The 13,715-nt window shown below is 48.8% G+C and overlaps 1 protein-coding gene across 1 annotated transcript in view; it reads right to left on the bottom strand.

Annotated features, from left to right (window-relative positions):
- Positions 1-13,188, bottom strand: part of ALPK3 (alpha kinase 3) — a 47,802-nt gene extending 34,614 nt beyond the window's left edge. Inside the window, exons 1-2 of the mRNA XM_064267081.1 lie at positions 13,046-13,188; positions 4,207-4,328 (exon numbers count right to left, since the gene is read on the bottom strand). Coding sequence (XP_064123151.1) covers positions 4,207-4,328; positions 13,046-13,188 — 265 coding nt within the window. The remainder of the gene's footprint in view (positions 1-4,206; positions 4,329-13,045) is intronic.
- Positions 13,189-13,715: the final 527 nt, after the last annotated feature.

Raw genomic sequence — 13,715 nt, 5'->3', positions numbered from 1 at the left:
CAGAACTTCAAAACTACATTAAAGGGACTTTTTAAAAAGATATAAAATCACAAAGATGGGGAGAACAGGCAAGAAGAAAACAAGATTTTGAAACTTGGGAAGCAGATAGATAGGTAGAAACTGATTTAGCAAACCCAAGGAAGCTTAACCCTAAGCTCACCCAGTTCACCTGGTGCCCTCAAGTCGATTCCGACTCATAGCAACCCTATAGGACGGTGTAGAACTGCCCCATAGAGTTTCCAAGGAGCACCTGGCGGATTCGAACTGCCAGCCCTTTGGTTAGCAGCCGTAGCACTTAAACACTATGCCACCAGGGTACCCTAAAGCTAGCAGTGGGGAAAACAGAGAATGACTCTTTTAATACCAGAAAATTCCCAAAAGGCATGAGAACTGGCAACCAGGTAACTTTGGAACTGGGGCCAAAGGGAAGAAGGACTGGTTAAAAGTTTCTTGAAAAGCAATTAGATCTCTTGATTCCCTCACTCACTCTAACCCACTTGGTGACTGTTCCTTCCCTACCTCAGCCAAAGGTGAGGTTTATTATCTGGAAAGGCAAAAGTGTGGACTAAGAATAAGGCAGCGCAGCTGAGGGCATACCTACTCTATGGAAAACAGGAAAATGTAATAACAATACATAGAAGATAAATGGGTTATGTGGACAGCCCATCCCAATCTTCTAAATCTGGGTAGCTCCCAAAAAATCTTTATCCTTCAAGCAAGATACTGGAAGAGTATTCACTAGGGAATCTAAATATACAAGAGGAAGAAACTAAAGAAACTTACTTTGGCAGTTCCCAATAGTAGTCACCCAGATCACCCTACAGTAGAAATCTAACTTTTAGGACCCTCCTACTTGTTCAGAACTTCCAATCAGCTTTTTGGTCTTTAGTCTTTAACCATTATCTGACAGCCAGGAATTCCTAGATATCTGAGGAAAGACTATAAATGGAAGATTAAGGATAAAAAAAAAAAAAAAATTACACAAAAAAGCAAATTGTAGGAAACGAACTATGCAAGAAGGAAATTTTTTGACAGCTACCATTAATAGATTCAGAGATCTAACACAAGATACTACACTACATTCATGAAAAGAGCAGGATGCAAAAGAAATGGACAAAAAAAAAAAGAGCTCTTAGAAATTTTAAAAAATCAGTAGAAGGGTTGAAAGATAGAATTGAGGCAATCTCCCAGAAAGTAGAGCAAAAAGACAGAGAGATGAAAGGATAAGAAAATAAAAGAACCAGTCCAGGGGAGCATACATCCAAATAACAAGAGTTGCAGAAAGTGAGAACAGAGAAAATGAGAGGAAGAAATCAACATCAAAATAATCCCACATTTCCTAGCATTAAAGGTTATCACCAGACTGAAAGCCTTCAAGCATGCCACAGCATGAAAAGACATCCATATCAAGATAAATCATTAAGTTGAATTGACAAATGTGTTATATATTTTTACAACAATAAAAAAAGGTAAATCACTATGAAATTTCAGAACACTGGGGACAAAGAGATGTTACATGCTTCCAGAGAGAAAAACTGGTCACACATCTTCCCACTGTCAAAAGCAACAATTGGAAGCAAGAAGACAAAGGAACAACATCTTCAAAATTCTTAAAGAAAATTATTTGCAACTTAAAATTCTATACCCAGCCTACCTCTCCTTCAAGAAAGACATTTTTAGACACAAGGAACCTAACAGGAGTTCCTGTGTACTCTTTCTAGGAAGCTACCAAAACAAGAATGCAAACCGAAAAAGAGGAAAATGTGGAATGAAAAAAACAGGAAATTCATCACAGAAGACAGGTAAAGGGGCTGTACAGGATAGTGATACAGGGAGATCCTAGCGTGACAGCTGTGTATCAGACACAGAGGGCAACTAATTTATATCGGAGCAGAGTGACTCAAAGAATAGACTGGTCAAGAGCTGTCATCGCAATGTCCTCTACTGTTGTACCAGCTTTAGGACCTGACGAAACTACTGGAGGATGTCGGTCAACGAAGCCAGGGAGCAAACTAAGAAAGATAAAGACATGAGATCCAGGGAACTGAATCAAACCCAGGAGAAAGGCAAACGGAAAACCGAAGATAACAGCTGTGCATCAGACCTTAAAGACTGAACTGGTGTTCAGATCGAAGAATAGAGATCTCCAAGAAGGGTGTCTCCAAGGAAAGTAACTGACAGATTATTGATAACATTGATCTTGTGGAAAAATACAATTAGGAGGCTATAGAAAGTATAAGAAAAATTATCAATAGGTACAAAAAAAAATGAAAGTAAGGAAAGTATTAACTTAAAAAAAAAAGAAATGTAATCATAATATACTACAGTGTTCAGTTATACATAATATTGGCATAGGCATAATAAGATAACCAATAAATATTGATTTAAGCAAAATTATGATGTAACTAGATTGAGAGGATATGTGAGGTAAGGCAGGGAAAATGGTGAATTAAGAGAGCTAATTTCCTATCTACCATAACAGGAAGACAATTTAGAGAACATCTAAAATTGAAGACTGAAAAGTTAGCAGCATTCACATATCACATATTAGCATTGTGGAAATGGATACAGCCCAGAAGAAAACAGCTAAAAGCTGAAAATGGTTGCTTCTGGAAAAACAAATGGATGGGAGTGGCAAATTGCTGTATTTTGATATCTGCTTTTTGGTATAATTTGAAGTCTTAAACTTTGTGCATGTATTAATTTGATAAAACAAAATCTTCAAAAAGAAGCAGCAAGGACTTTCTAGACAGAGAAAACAGCATACGCAAAAGCATGGAGTTGTGAAAGAGCCGGGTTTTTCTAAAACCTGAGAGTGCCACGGTAACAGGAAACACAGGCAGAGGCCAGCAGTGCCAGCCGCCACAGAGAGGAAAAGTAGTAACTCCTCACCAGCTCTGTAGACACTGGCAAGTCACCTAAGCCCCCCCGCCCCGCCCCAGTTTCCTCTTTTGTAAAACTTAACTAATTATAGCACTTACCTCATGGAGTTGTTGTAAGTCAATGACAATGGAAACAGATGAACTTTGCAAGATGTAATGTGCTGTACAAAGGTAAGGGATACAGGCATGTCCCTGCGTCCCCTGGAACAGAGCGTTTTCAGCCTGGAGCTCAGAGGGTTCTGGGTTAAAGTGAAAACTACCCAAGGGAACCCAATGCCAAAACAAGCTGTTAGCTGGCTGGGGCAGACAAGACCCCCAGAATCAGGGAATGTCATAACTTGAAGCCACCTAGAAAGTTTCTGATCCAATGCCCTTGGTTTACAGAAGAAACAGGTTCTCAGTGGGAACCTTGAGCTGGATCCCTTGACCTTGTGGTTGCAGAGCTGGGAGGGCAGGTGCCCATGGGTGTCTAAATCAGATCAGGTCGGTTCAACAGGAGGCTTTGCCTGGAAGTCTAGGGGAAGAGCAATGCCTGGAGCCAGCTTCCCAGCACTCTCACTCTTCTATTACTCCCCCTCCAAGGAATATCACTCTGCTTCCAGTTCTGCCAACTGTCTTTCTGTTGCTTCAAACACCATTGCTGAACTCAGTGATGTGCAAATAATGACAGTCTTAATTAACTTAGTACTAATAAGATACTTACTATATGCCAAGTACTATTCCAAAAGTTTTGCATGTATTAACTCATTCAATCCTCACAAAAAAAAAAAAACTATGAAATTAGTATTATTATTATCCCCACTTGATAGATGAGGCAACTAAGGGACAAACAGTTCATGTAACTTGGTATCATATCATTGGAAAGCGGATGAGCCAGGCTTCCAAACCAGGCAGTCCAGCTCCAGGGTCTGTACTCGTAATTGCCACACTTTACTGCCTCTCAGGCTTGAGTCTCTCAAGCCTCAACCTACTCACCTATAAAATGGGCCACTCAGGGAGCTAGCCCCAAAGCTCACTTTCAATTTGAGAACAATTTCTGTTCTCAGAACTAAGATTCATCAGACATGTATGTATACCTGAGGGTGAGGAATCTTTACAGAGGGCAGGATTTAAAGACAAGCAGGGTGTGGTCCCAGAATGGGAGGAGAAAGGAAAACCCCAGCACACGCAGGCAGATTAACCCGGGGAGAAAGCTAAGAAAGCAAATGTGAACTTGCAGTTTTATGCACACAGCCAACTCCCACACCATGCCAGCTTCCACAGCCGCCTTGGACCCTGCTCTTTGCAGAAGCCCTGGCGTGGAGCACACAGTCAGCCTCATTACCTGTGACGATGCAGGTGAACCTGACGTCGCTGTCCTCAGATACAGCCCGGGACTTGAGTGTGGTCTCGAATAGCGGCTGGGTCTCCTCTGTTAGCTGAGCAATGATGGAGCAGAAGGTGCTCCTAGGAAGGGCAAAGAGCTATTCAGAACAGCCCACCCCCCAAAATACACCACAGCCTGGCCTTGTCGAAGGCAGCCTGAATCTCTACCTTTGCAATGTCCATTCATCATCCTATGGCCATGGCCACAGTACCTAGGCAACTCTTTCTTCAAGGAAGTCTGGGCCTCTTGGCCACTTCACAGGCAGGGACGGTGCCCATGGGCTTAATGAAATCCTGGCCCAGGCCCATTGCAATAGGCAGGCTGCTGACCATGGGCCAAGCTCCTGAGCATGCAAGACCCCAGATCAAGTATCCCCACCCCATCCCCACTGGGGGCCTTGCTTCACCGTCTACCTTTCGTCTCCAAGAAAGTTCTTGCATAGAGGAGATATACACATGGATAGATCAAGGCTCAGGGATGGAGTTCCGAGCACAGCAGAGCCTCCATTCATGCCAAAGAGGGAAAAGCTGGACAACCCTGAAGGATATACAAGTCCTAGGAGCTCAGGGGCTTCTTCTGGAGCATAGGCTCCAAAGAAAAATTCCTGCATTTGTGGCACAGACCTACAGTGGACAAAGAACAAGCCAGCCAGTGCCGAGGGCCTAGACCCAAAGGTGGGCTCTCATTCCTAGGGGTATCAGAAAAGAGAGACTCAAATGAACGCTGACCCCACCAGGGCTCTGGACCTGCAGTGGAAAGCCAGTACTCTGCTCCATCCCTGGCTACCACATGCTACAGTGAACACATGACTGGCAGCTCCAGAACCAACCAGCAGGACTGCCAAACCACAAACAGGTCCACCCCGCAAAAGCCAGGACATTTAGTTCCTTTGTGACAGACTGTCTCCCGAATTCAGGTACATCTGTGGGCTTACTGAGCCCAGCACAAACTCACCAGAAATGCCCAGGGTTTATAGACATTTCCTTCCTGGGCCCAGGAAGCAAGCCACCAGGCCAAACCCTCTGATGGGCCGGCAGAGACACAAGTGCATTCCTAGGTGTGAAGCGCAACCACATAGCCAGGTTGTGTGGTGCACGGTCTGTGCTGCCCCTCCCCACGCACACACCGGATGTGAGCAGCAGGGAAGGCTGTGAGGGGGCAAAGTGAAGAGAAGCAGGAGGAGGTGTGGTGAGAAAGCCACTTTTCTCTGTGCCTCAGAGGAAGGCAACGTGGTGACCTCTTCACCAGGGGGTGGAGTGAAAATTTGTGGGAGCACAGGCACAGGACCTACAGCCTACACACTTTGGGGGTGGGTTCCACATTCGATTTATCATTTCTGTGGATATCACTAAAGACTTGAGTTTGAGGAGAAAGGCTGCATCCCAGGAAGTGTGTGGAATCAAATAAGACTTCTGGACTGACTGGAGACCAGCCTTGGCTTCTCCACAGGAATACAGATACCTGGGTATTTGGAGAGTTGACAGGAGCCCTTCCCAAAAAGACTACTCAGAAAGGGGATACTAGCCCCACAGACTTGAACACTTGAGTTGGGTCTGCAGTTAACTTCCATGAAACTCTGTGCAACACTCTCATGTAGGACTCATCTGTTTAATAAGTTTCCTTTCCTTTCCGTCTTAAATCACTCAGAAATGGAGGGTCCTTCAGAACATAGCTCTCAACTCCCGTAACACCTAAGGAGTAAAACTGAAAATGCTTCTTGCTGCCCTCATACTAACAACAATTTCTGACTTTGGGGAATACCAAACCTCTACCAACAGTTTCTAGAGGAAACTGCCATGCTCAAAGGAATCGGACTTCTACGATTCTGCAACTAATTCAGAACATCCCTAACTATATCCTCCCTACATAATTTGGATCTTACCTCACACATGAACATGACCCTGAATCCAATTTTTGGCTTCGGCTCTTATGGATGAAGCTGATTGGGTATGTCTAAGAAAATCATTTCAGCTTCTGGGTGAGAAAACATGAGAACTACACTTCAAGAAAATTTGCAGAGGCAAGTGCTAGAAATTCAACAACAGATATTCATTTTATTTTATTACTCTTTTTGAACGGGAAAAAACACATATCTTTTCAAACTTTCCACCGTAGGCCCTAAGCTATAGTTTTTTTTTTTTTAATTTATTTTTGAAAACCATGAGTAACTGCTGAGACATGACTAGATGAAAGCCCTCCGTGGGGTGGGTTTGAGATGCATTTGAGGGGACAAGGAGAGTCACTGCATACACTGTCATGTTCCACTGAATGTCACACAGCTTCTTGTTGTCACAAGCTTCCTGTCTCCATGCTCCAAACCACACTGATATAGGATGGCTTCCGAGTGTATTGTGTCCAGTTCCCTGAAAAGCCAGGAAGGCTACACATCTGGAAATGTCTCATCCCATTCTGACACCTCTAAGTCCTGCCAACTCTGTGACCGCACGAGGATATCACAGCCTAACCATGTGTCTCTAAAGAACACCAGAATCCTTGGTTTTCATGGTGTTCAAAGGAATTCAACCCTGCCCTTAAGTTTGGTTATTTGCCTTGTTTTAAGTAAGCCTCCCAGTCCTCTTTCTTTCAGCACTTGCCACACTCTGCTTTGAAGTAGTTGTATATAACTCTCTTCCACCTCCTTCAGATTGTGAGCCCCCCAAAACAAAGGTTCCCCATGCTCTCCTTCATCAAATGGCCACATATCTGGTAGGTGCTAACAACGTCGGTAGACACTGTTAGCTATTCACAGAACAATTAGCTACTCAGAAGTCTTTCTGTGTAAAGAAACTGTAGCCAACTCTCCCCAAATCTACCAGAGTCTGGGCTGAGGCCCAAGTGGTGGGAAGTAGCCAGGAAACGTTCCCACCTTGATCATAACAGTCAGTTCAGCCAGGGGGTAGAGAGCTGTCCCAGCTCAGGAGGCAAGAGGACAGGCCTCAACCCGCAAACCCTGGCCATGGGCCTAATCAGCCCCTGTGCTGGCTCTAGAGCAGATCCAGCTAGTGCAGAACAAGCTAACATGGTGTTGCTTAACCTCACCAAGTTCATGGTTTGCAGGGGTATGGAGGAACAAAAGGAAAGGAAAATTCTGAGAAAGAGGTGGAAGAAAGAGAACTTAAGGAATTAAAGATGTTTTAAAAGGTAGTGGCCATGGTTAAAAGACAGACAATAAAGTGTCAAACCTGGATATGTGGTTACAAAAACCATGGAAACCTGGTCTGGGAAAGAGGTGGGTCCTGTGACAAGGGCTCCCTGTTCTGCTCCCATGGTGTCTCCTCATGGGGCACAGAGATACTGTTGCAGGCATCTCAGGGACCCCTGACAATGTCTCTATTCCTGGGTCCCTGCACCCCTTCCAAATGGCCCATGCAAACACCAGCCCTGGCCCTGTGCGACCCATACTTACGTGAGTACCTTCTCACAGCCTCCCCCACCCAGCCTCTCTCACCCACCCTCCAGCCGTCCTCTCACCCCATGCAGCCTGGTTAGTGCACAAGCAGTCACCCAGAGGCCCAGACCCAAGAAAAAAGCAGTCCGAGAAATGTAATACAATGTGCGTTTACCTTCCAGAGCTGGGGTGAGACAACCGGTTGCTTGATAAGCTAAGCAAAAACAGCAAATGGAATCATTAGGCCAAAAAAGCAAGGAGAGGAGGAGGCGATTTCAACAACAGTTGCGAAGTATTAATCGGCCACCATCTGGGGCTCAGACGCCTTTCTATTAAAAGGGACCAGCTGTCTTAGTTGGCCTGCACCAGCTAGCGAGTGGCCTCACCACCGGACACCAATGCATCTGAAATCAAGAGCTCATTAGATGCAGCAGAGTCCAGGAAAATGGTTAGGCAGGAGGGTCCCTTGGGGCTGCGCTTTGAGAAAATTGTACCTCAGGCACTCAGGTCACTGTCTGCAAGAGCAGAGCTGGCAGCTACCTGGCACATTTTCCCACCTTGCAGCACACTAGCCCAGGGGCAGCTCTAGCTTCAGCCCTGGGCCTTTTGGGGAGAAGAGGCCCCAATCCTGGAAACCCCCTGGCCAGCCAGCTGGAAAGGAGACAGGTGGCTTGAAGACCACCCACCATTAATACGTTAAAGTTCGGTTAAGTAGGCCACACAAGGCAAATCAGCTGGGAGAGTAAAGAAGAAGAGAAAACAAAGCAGTTAATTCAGCAGGAGCCTGGATACACCCAGCTCAGTCACACCAGCACAGGGCCCCTCTGCCTTGAGAACACATCATCCCTTCTGCCTGGGTAGGCTGGGAGCAGACTCTAGCAGAGACCAGTAAGCCATTGGCGGGTGAGGACCCACGTAGGATGGCCCCTTTGTGGAGATCCAGCTCAAGCGGATAAGCCAACTTTGACCTCTCCCTCCACTTTTCCCAAACTAAATACCTCCTGTGGGGCCCTGGACCCCAGATCTTAGTGAGATCTCAGGGCCACCCTATCCATACTCTCTCTTTTCAGCTGTCTGTACCTTGAGAAAAGTGCTCCCTTCTTTACCAGCAGCCCAGCCTGCTCAATGGCACTCCAGGTCTATATCTCAAACCTTAGGAAAGCTCTCCTGAGATCCTGTCTCTTTCTAACCATAAAACCAAACTCATCCTCTTTCCAAAAACCTGGCTTCCCCTGCAGTTCTCCTGGGTTTGTGGATGTCACCAGCATTCCCCCAAACCTTAAACTCAAAACCTGCCATATTAGACTCCTCCCTCTCCCCATCCTCTAAATCTAGGCAGTCAACAATTCTTGGCCCTTTTCTCTATACTCCTGCTGGTGTGCTCCTTATTCTTGGCTCCATATTTGATGACCATCTCAACTGCCTTCTCCTTACCCCTCACATTATACCACTTCTCTGAACAAAATGCTACAATCCCTCCACTGTCTATTATATTGAATCTCATCTCTTTGATTATTTAAGGCCCTTCCTGATCTGCTCACACCCCAATTACAAACCATGGTTCCCTCTACTTCCCAGTACTCATGTTCTATTGCCGCCTGACCTGTCTCTGTACTGGCATGCATATGTCTACTCCCAGCCCTGGGCCTTCACTTTTGTCCTCCCTGTTGGAAAGCCCTCCCTCCTTCCTTCTGCTCAACAAAATTCTGTCCACCCAGGTTTCAAACCTAGCTAGTTCATAGCTTTGGTAGCTAGCACAGTGCTAGGCATACTATGGGTACTGGCTGTTTTAGAGAAGGAAAAATGGGAGGGAGAGAGGGGTGGAAGAGAAGGGAAACAGGAAGGGTCTTGCTCCCCAGAGGGAGCTGCTACTCCAGAAAGGGTGGAAAGAAGAGAGCAAGAGTGCAGCTGCTTTTGCTCAGGGCTTTAAAAACCCTCTGGAGGACGTGTGAGCAGAACCTCCTATAGGTCCAAAGCACCGGCCAACTCCATCCTTTCCTGACCATGAACTTCCTTTAGCCCTCTCCTTAGAGCTGAGAGATTTCTACTTTGTTAGGTCTGGATTTCTTCTCTGGGAAGGAGAGGGAGTGAGTCAGCTCTCTAATTTAGAGAGGAAAATGACAGATTTCACAGGCTCCACCTGCAAGTGGGTAAGACTCTGATTTGAAATAGTGACCCTCCTCCACACCCCCAATGCACACACCCCCTCCCCGAAGCTTTCTGGTTGGGATGCTCTGCTCTCTGGCCCTATTTTCCTCTTTCTCTAGGCTTCATGCTTGGTTGGCCAGGCCAGGACCTGCCTGTGCCCTGCTACTGGGCCAGAGCTAAGCTCAGGACTCCCACCCAGGCTGTGGTTGGGGGGGTTCCCCATTTACTGCCTCTGAAGAAGTCAGCATCAGAAACATCAAATGCTGGGGCAGAAAGGCCTTAAAGAGTTCCTAATGCCACATTTATTTTACCAAATGGGAATTCAGGACCAGGAAGTGCAGGCCACCTCACATAAAAGAGAGAAGTGGGCTTGGGGTTGGGGTAGAGGACCAGGGCTGGCCCATGGAAGCTGGTGGCTCCCACCCTCAACTGACTTTCATCTATTCTTGAACATAAAAGGCCCTTGGGAAGTGTTGACCTGATGCTTCAGTTTCCCTGACCTCCCCCACTCCAAGAGATGACCTGCCTGACTCATGCAGAACAGCAGAGATTACAAAGCTGTCTATAGGAATGTCACAGGCTCTGCTACTCCTCTGAACCCACATGGGCCAGGACCTCCAAGAAATAAGGGGACTTCTGGAACTTCGGAGTATCCCTCAGAAGCTAGTGGTTCCTTAACTCACCCTAACCCACTGCACCCTCCCATCCCATAGGAGTGAAGCCCTAGAGGCTGATGACCTAGGAGGCTGGGCCTATAGTCTGGTGAAACTATCTGCCTGTCAGGCCTCTGACCTTAGTGGGTATTGGAGATATCCTTGAGCCGATTATGGACTAGAAATTCCTCCAGAGACTGGGGTGGGGAGAGGGGGTTGGGATCTGGGCCAAGGTTTCTGGTACCCTGCCCCAAGCCAGCTGCCAATCAGGTCCCAGAGGCAGCCCATCCTCACAAGGGCCCACCAAAACAATGCCTGAAGAGCTCCATGATAGATATGTATAAACGTAGACCTGAAAAACGATGGCACCAAGAGTGAATGTAGACAGGGCTTACCTCTCAGCCAGGACTGTGGGATGGTGAGGGCTCTTGAAAACATGGTGACTCTGAGGCTCTATTAGCTAGGCTGGAGCTAGGGATCTCCTTAAGGGACCCTGTTTCTTTTTTATCTCTTGGGGCTCTCCCCATCCCCACAGGCACTGGGGTTGTTCTGAGCAATAATGGACTGTATGGTTGCCTCTCCCCAACACAAGAGTCAGGCTTGGCAAAAGAAATGGGAGCTGTTCTCCTGACCCCCTCCCCAACACAAAGCCCCATTCACATTCTTCCCTCTTTGGCCAGAAGCTTTTCCCAGTAATTCAGCTCTTCTTGTCCCTCAGGACCTGTGGGGGTCAGTGGCCAGCTAACAGGAACAGTAAAAAAAACTCTACAGGGGCAAAACACAGCCCGGAGTCCTGGGCTAGAAACCCCTCTCACCTACAGCTCCTGCCTGCCCCCTCCAAAGGCTTGATGAAATGCCTCCTTTTAAGAACCTTCCCATTTAAGTCCAAAGGGAACTTAAGCCAGCCACCCACCTCTAGCTCTCAGGCTGGCACACTGCTTTGTGCTCATCAGGTGCATAATTAAGATTCATCTACCACACAGCTGCTCAGCCAGGCAGCACCACTGTCTCCATTCTCCCAACAGCCTTTGTCCTAATAAACTAGACACCCTCCCCTCTCCATTCTGCCTGATTTTCAAGCCTCTCTTCCTTCCCTCCCTTCCTTTCTTCCCTTCTTTCCCTCCTTTCCTTCCCTCCCTCTATTGCTGCTATCTCCAAGAAGGGCCCTGCCTCCACCTTTTGAACTGACAAAGACCAGACTCCAGAGGCAAAGCGCAGACAAGTCATTGAGACAAGCGTGAGACAAGTCTGAGGCCCCCAAAAAGGAGTGAGTGTCACCAAGAACTGGAATAAATGTCCACACTCCATAGAGCCAGTAGTTAAGAGGAAGGGGCATTTTTTGCTGGGAATCAGGGGCTGTGTCAAATCTGACTCAGTCTAACACCAGCTGTCAGCCCTGCCTGACATGTGACACCATTTGACGAGTTTTATGAAGAAACCGGTTCCGGTTACATCTGAACTTTTCCAACTCCAAGGTCAACAGAACTCAGCCAATCCAAGAGGAAGTGCCCAGGACTTTTCCTGAATGTCCTTGATGCCTGTTTTTGAGCTCTCTTAGGAACAGAGGGCAAGAGGTCCAGACAGTTTCTCAGAGGAGGGGAGGGGCTGTTTTCTGCATAAATACAACAAGCCAAGTTCTAGGGAGATGAAACAATCACTGTTCCAATAGCCAAACGGTCACATTTCCCTGTGGAAAATAGGCTCCAGAGTTGGAGGGAAAACTTAGCTGCCCAGAAGGGGCAGGAAGTGCCCATCTCCATGGCAACACTCAGGTCTGGGTGTGTCTGTGTGCCTTTGAGTGCCTGTACACCTCTCTATTGTCTGTGTGTGTGTGTCTTTATGTCTGTGGGTAGCCTAGCTCCTAAAACAAACCCTCCACACCTCTTCAAGCTCTTGGAAGAGTAGTGAAGGGCTCATCAGTTAGGCCCCTCCCTTGGCACCCCAATCCCCCAAATTGGGCAGGGCTATAGCTCCCTCAAAGCCACAAGCTCTCAATCCTGACATCTCCAGACAAGGCCAACCAGCACCTCATCCCAGCTCCCACAAGGGCCCTGAGGAAGACCAAAGTCCCGGCGGAGAGGAAGAACCTTATTTGCATAGGTTGATTTCTTATTGGTGAATCTGCCCCTACTCTGAGCTAAGCAGCCCCCCTCGCGGCTCCCCTGCCACCCCCACCCTGGATAGTACTCTCCCCCTCCCTCCCAGCTGAGAGGAATTTCAGCCACTCGGTTTTCCTTATCACTAACTGTGGAATCCGGTCCAGGGACTAGCGGGGTGTGAGGTGAGGGGTGCCGATGGACAGTGGGAGAGGCAGAGAGATAGAGAACCTCCAGGCCCCAGCCTGTGAAATCACGCCGAAATAGGGCTTTTCTCCTCTTTTGAGACTCACTTTGCCAGAGGCCTAGGCCTAAGGGCCATGAGGGTGGAGAGGCTCCTGAGGGCCATTCCGTCCTGGCCCCAGACCTCGGGCCTTGGGGCGCAGAGCTCGAGGGCGCAGGCCCATCCAGGCCTCCAGAGACCCACGTGCCTGGGGCCGGCACCTGGGGCCCCACTGGACGGCCCTGCTAACGGCCTCGCCGCCCGGCCGGGCCCCTCGGGCGCGACTCACCTGGTCTCAGGCCGCACGCTGAGCAGGTAGCTGCGGCTGGCCGGGCTGGGGGTCCACGCCGGCCCGTCGTCCTCGCCGTCACCCCCCGCTCCGGACCGGACGCCCGAGCCCCACTCGCGGCTCAGGGGCCTCCGCGACCCCATGGCACCGCCGCCTCGCTCTCCGCTGGCCCTGCCCACCCACCAGGCCCCTGCCCGCCGGCCGCCGCCCGGCCGAGGCTGACGCGCGCCCCTATTTATAGCCCCGCGGCCCTGCGGTCGTCACCTGCTGCTGTCCCTCCCCCGGCCTGGCTCCGGCTGAGGCCCAAGGCGCCGGGGGGCGCCGGGCTGCGGGGGCCTCGCCCGCAGCGAATTGCGTGCGGGAGCTGCCGACCCCCGGATTTGTCCATTGGTTCCCTCAGCCGACCGACCGACCGACGGCTGGGAGCTCCACGCCTGCTGCTGCCAGGCGCCGGGGTTGGGAGGCGCCCTGTTCTTGAAAAGTAAACGCGGAAAAGGCCCCTCGAAGAGTTCCTAGGACCCCCACTTCCTGCCAACCTTCCTTCCCTGCTCCTGTCTCGTTTTGCTGACTAGGAAGCTCAGATTCTGCCCCATCCTGGAGCAGAGGTGCCCTCTGACCAGACGAGCAGGGGGTGCAAAGGCGATGAAGCACCAAGGAATGAAGGCTGGTG

This window comes from Loxodonta africana, chromosome 13 (assembly GCF_030014295.1).
Source record: "Loxodonta africana isolate mLoxAfr1 chromosome 13, mLoxAfr1.hap2, whole genome shotgun sequence".
Lineage (NCBI taxonomy): Eukaryota > Metazoa > Chordata > Mammalia > Proboscidea > Elephantidae > Loxodonta > Loxodonta africana.
This window is presented reverse-complemented; position numbering and strand designations above follow the sequence as displayed.